This window comes from Impatiens glandulifera, chromosome 3 (genome assembly GCF_907164915.1).
Source record: "Impatiens glandulifera chromosome 3, dImpGla2.1, whole genome shotgun sequence".
Taxonomy (NCBI): domain Eukaryota; kingdom Viridiplantae; phylum Streptophyta; class Magnoliopsida; order Ericales; family Balsaminaceae; genus Impatiens; species Impatiens glandulifera.
This window is the reverse complement of record NC_061864.1, coordinates 24,951,758-24,956,823: the sequence shown is the minus strand read 5'-3', so window position 1 is coordinate 24,956,823 and position 5,066 is coordinate 24,951,758. Positions and strand designations below refer to the sequence as shown.

Genomic DNA, 5,066 nt, shown 5'->3' with positions numbered 1-5,066 from the left:
ATGTTAAAAGAATACCTTCGCCAATCCATCGAAAACAATAAAAACAAATTAATCAAAATATAATCCCCATTATAGGAAATAGGAATTCAGTCATTTGGCATTAGTCAATTACATGTTCAAATAAGGTCATTTGATTAGTTTATCTGATTTAGGTTATACCTAAACATGCATCATTCATTGTAATATACAAGCAGTGCAAAGAATTAAACTATGTTATTGCATTAATTTGCTAATTTTATGTTACACCACCACTACAGAGAATCAACAATCACAGTTATATAAAATGTAAAGATGTTTTATTAATGAAAGGAAATTTATGCAACACACATTGACCCAGAAATTATACATTTTGATTGATCACAATTTGAAATTATCTATGAATCACACATGTAGAAGGAGGGTATTAATTATTAAACCATGCTAACATAGGTTAATGCTGTTGTAGGCCTCCCATGTTTTAGCAGAAATCCCATAATCTTCATAATTCTGCTTCCAAAAGAAAATAAATCAAAATTGAATCAGCACCCAAGAAATTAAGCATATCTCCAGGTTTGTAATTACCTGTTGTGAGATTCCATGCAGGTTTTGATGATCATCATATTCATAGTTGAAGATGACAGAAGAGGAAGCTGCTGGATCTTGAAGATGCTGCAGATCTAGATGATGATTATTAGGACTAATTTCATCAAGATTATTCATAAACGGCCTTATCATTTGATCATGATCCAAACTAGTTTGGATCTTCTCTCGAGTCCTCTCCTTAGCCCTTTCTCTTGCCGCCTTTCTAGACTCCTTCGCCATGGTAGGATCATAGGCCGATTTTCGTGTAGTCTTCTTCTCCTTAGCACTAATGATTCCACACGTTTTCGAAACAACTTCGCATTCGGAAGTCGTGGAATTGACACTCCCATTATGAGGAGGAGTGTTTGAAACACCGACAAAACCAGCCGAACTGTTTGAAAGTTCGTGAATGGCTGCTCTCGATTTCAAGAGCAGCCATTCGACAGTTCTGCTAGCTTTGTCAAACCCTAACAAGTCTTGAAGGTCGAAGAACCTTCTAGCAATGTCTAGGGACAGTCTCATTCTTCTGTCCCTAGGACCCTTAGCCGTGTGAATCTTACTATGCCTGTCTTTCTTCTTTCTCTTGGTGGAAGATCCAACGATTCGCTCATCCTCTTCTTCTTTGGCGGGTGTCATGAATCCGGAGTACGGTTGTTGTGGGTCGGCTACAACTGGCGGCGGCGGCGGTGGTTGGTGGTGGTTGAGGAAGAGCAGGTCATGGATATGCTGAAGGAAAAAGGAGTTTTCTTCATCTTCTTTATGGGGTATGAAAGGGAAGAAGGGATTAATACTGATATTTCCATTGATGGAGTTTGAAGGGTGCATGTTGCTAAAAGGAAATGAAGGCTTTTTTTGGTGCGACAGTAAAAACTCTAGGTCTTGATCGAACAAGGAGTGGTGGAGATAGATGTGGAAGTTTTTTTTATAATGGGTGGTATTAATCCACAAAAACTGCAAAGCAGAAGGTCGCTTTCAAAGTAATTTGTGAGATATATTTGTGGTATAGATGTTTTTAGGACCAAAGATTCGAAGAGAAAAAGCTAGGTTAGGTTAGGTTAGATTATAACTAATGGAGGAATGCAGATGTATCTGTTAAAAGAAGTTGGTTAGATTTTATTTCTTCAAATAATTTTTTGTCTGTTCTGTGTGTCAGTGTGTGTGAGAGAGATCAGATGGGATAGAGATGGAGATGGTGATGAATGAAGGCCTCAAACTAGCTTAACTCTCAACCTAAATTATTTAGGTTAAATGAAAAATATATTAATTAAGCCTTTTTGTTTATAAATATTAAATTCTTTCAAAATAAATAAATATATATATATATACCCACCCACTTTAATTCTTTCTATGGGTATTGTTAACAAAATTTAGTTGCACGCAATTTGTTCATAAAAAGCTAATTTGTAGGCGATACTTGCCGCTGAATTTTTGCCTGTGGGTATTACCTATTAAATACCCAACACATTTTCTCTACTCTGAAAATTTGATAGGTATTGTCCCATTTTTTTTACTAGTGGATGTCGCTTTTGCATTTCTCTTGGATATATGGAGATGTTTTAGGACAACAACCACACTCAAAACCGAGCATAGGCTAACCACGCATCAAAGTGCCCAATGATTACTAGTTTAAAAGAAAACTTTATCCAAAACAAATTTTGTTTTGTATCAATTAATGATGATATATCATGTTGGAGGAAAAAATATCGGGTGATGTTCATATGATAAACCACATGATTCGGTTTACCAAGGCATAGCTATATATGGACAAACCAATATCTTTCTCGTTACTCTTAGTTTCCACAAGAACTTTTAGTAAAAATTAAGTCACTCACCTTTATTATCGGGGAAATAGGCCATGCTCTTTCTTTTATGTTAGGAAATGGTTTAGGTAGTGAATCTAGTTGACAATTTTGAAAAATTGATGTATTATCGATGTGACTCACTGTATTTTTTTTTTCTTATTTGGTTGTTTTTTAGGATTGTAAAAAGTTAAATGAATCCTATTATTAATGTTGCAACCGATAAGAAATGGATTAGTTCATCTTTTCTTTTAATTATCGAAGTTGCAACATGCATTTCTCATGTGAGGAGAAGTTACTTTTCCCAGTTTGTTACGGAGCTTGAAACATCTTCGATGGTCTAAAAACGAGATTCCATTACAATTTGATTATCTCTATTTAAGAAATAATATACAATTTAATTAAATTCAATGATTTTGATTCTTTATAATAATGTATGAAAAGCTATTTTTCTAAAACATATTTTACATTCTTTCAAGTTATTTTTTTGTCTTATTTACTTTTTAATTTCCTTTTTATTTTATTTTCTTTTCACTCTTGCTCATTAATAATCTTATGTTACTACAAATTTTGTTATTAATAAAAAGAATTAACATTCATTCGATTGAATTACTTTGTATGCATTATTGTTATTTTTTTTTTCTTGTTTGAATAATGTTAAGCATATTTTATTACCTTGAAGAACAATGTATATATGTTTTTAATTAGAAAGTTTAATAAAATAGTAGTAAGACATCTCTTCCCAAAAAAAAGGTTCTTTGATTCTATCAAGCAGTACTCACCTAGTGCGCACACATATAGAGCAATGAAATAAGTATGAACCTTAATTAAGTTAGATTCATGTTATGCCTGCGATTGTAGAAATCAAATTAATGAGGATAAAACATAGGCCAAGAAAGTCAATAGAACTGAAATTGTATTATAATTTCTATAGTTGGTTCGTGAAGTAGTGCTTTTAAAATGATGGTCTCGATTGTATCGTGGATAAACAAGTTGATTTTTTATTTATAAAATCAAACATAAATGTATATGGTTGAAAAAGAAGCCATCAAAAGTTGTTGTAGCTTAAATTATGATAGAAAAATAAACACCAAATTTGATAATGCGATGCTACAATGAAGCATATTAAGATTTGCATTGATCTAAGCTAACTCATATTTTGAGCATCTGAGGAATTTTAGTTTTATGAATTTTGATTACTTTTTCTCATTGACTAATCTACAATGTTTTTTTCCATTTAAAACTTATGAAAAATCATTTCATAATTTGGGTTTTTTCACAACCACTCCACTATCATGTGAATGAATGAAATAATTATATTTTTCAAAAATTATAATACTTATGAGATCATAATGAGTGCCCTATATGCAGCGTATGGACAAAGATGAATCGTATCCGACTCCAAAGGTCCTCACGTGTGGGAGTTTTTCTCGTTGATTTGTTTAGTATTTAACATTTTATCTAAAAAACGGTATGCTTCAATAAATCATCAAATCTCTAACAGTTGCCATATTTACAAGTTTTCACTTCTTAGAGACGTCTCAAAACATAAGATAGTTTGACATGGAATTATAGGGATCAATAGGGCTTACAAGGACCTCATGAACTCTTTGTATTTAATTTGTTAGGTGTGGTGCTCTATTTTGATGTACTTATAAGAAAGATTTGTCATCAACATTAGTGATCCTCCCTTCCAAGTTGTGTAGGTGGAATATCGGCATGTGATCCATGTCCATGATATCCATTGGTTGCACCGATTGATTCTAAGTCTTGTTGAATGAAGAAGTATTAGAACAAAAATATTAGTGATATAGATTGATTAATACATTTTGGAAAATTGAGATCCTAAGTGATCACTAAAACGGGGAGAAGAAATAATCAAAATTTTAAATTAGTTAATTTCATTTTAATATTTAAGAAGTTATCACACCTTACAATTATAGTTATCATTTCAATTAAATGTGTTTTTTGAACTTAAATCATTTTTAGTGAGACTTAATATGACACATTAATCTCTTATAAAAGTTTTTGAGACTTAATATGAGACATTAATCTCTTATAAAAAATTTTGAGACTTAATATGAGACATTAATCTCTTATAAAAGTTTTTTCTACTCTGAATTATTTAATGAGTTCCAAATTAATTAATTTTTGAAAAAAGTAAAATAAACAAAGTGATCAAGACAATGTGAAAAGTGTAAAAAAATCACCTTCAATTGGAACTAAGGCTAATATTTTAAACTTAGTGTTTGTATTAAAATAAGTTAAGTAAAACTACAAATTATATAAATTTACAACAAATTACACATATGAAAAGACATTGATGCCTGATCATCTTTAGTTTTGGGAGATATTATCCAATTGGATATATAAAAATAAAAATTGCTATTTTTATCTTTTATTGTTTCTCCATCTTTTAAAATAAATAAAAATTAATTACTATTTGAAGTTTGAATTGGACCATTTTTATTAAATATAACTCAAATTTTGAATTATGTCATATAATTTTAAATTATCAAAATTGTATTAATTTAAGACTTTTCACCAAATGAACAAAATATCCGACATCTTATTTTAACGTAACATTTTAGTTTTTCTAATTAATTTATCGCGTATTTAAATGAAATGATATTTAAAAATGTTTTGGACGTATATTTTTAAAATTAAGTATTATTTTTTAGGCTTACACATTCTAATTTGTCGAAA

At 30.6% G+C, this 5,066-nt stretch overlaps 1 protein-coding gene across 1 annotated transcript; it reads right to left on the bottom strand.

Moving 5' to 3' along the window:
- Window positions 1–230: 230 nt before the first annotated feature.
- On the bottom strand, window positions 231–1,436 carry LOC124932977 (transcription factor TCP12-like). The gene is made up of 2 exons (XM_047473698.1): window positions 562–1,436; window positions 231–486 (listed from the first exon to the last, which is right to left on the bottom strand). Exons 1-2 carry the CDS (start codon window positions 1,384–1,386, stop codon window positions 421–423), a joined length of 891 nt encoding a protein of 296 aa, XP_047329654.1. The 5' UTR covers window positions 1,387–1,436; the 3' UTR covers window positions 231–420.
- Between the last annotated feature and the right edge of the window lie 3,630 nt (window positions 1,437–5,066).

Excerpts from the sequence above, each read along its gene's own strand:
- LOC124932977 (XM_047473698.1), bottom strand. The coding sequence starts at position 1,386 with ATGCACCCTTCAAACTCCATCAATGGAAATATCAGTATTAATCCCTTC. Across the intron at positions 487-561 it reads TGCATGGAATCTCACAACAG|AATTATGAAGATTATGGGAT; the intron begins GTAATTACAAAC and ends TTTTGGAAGCAG.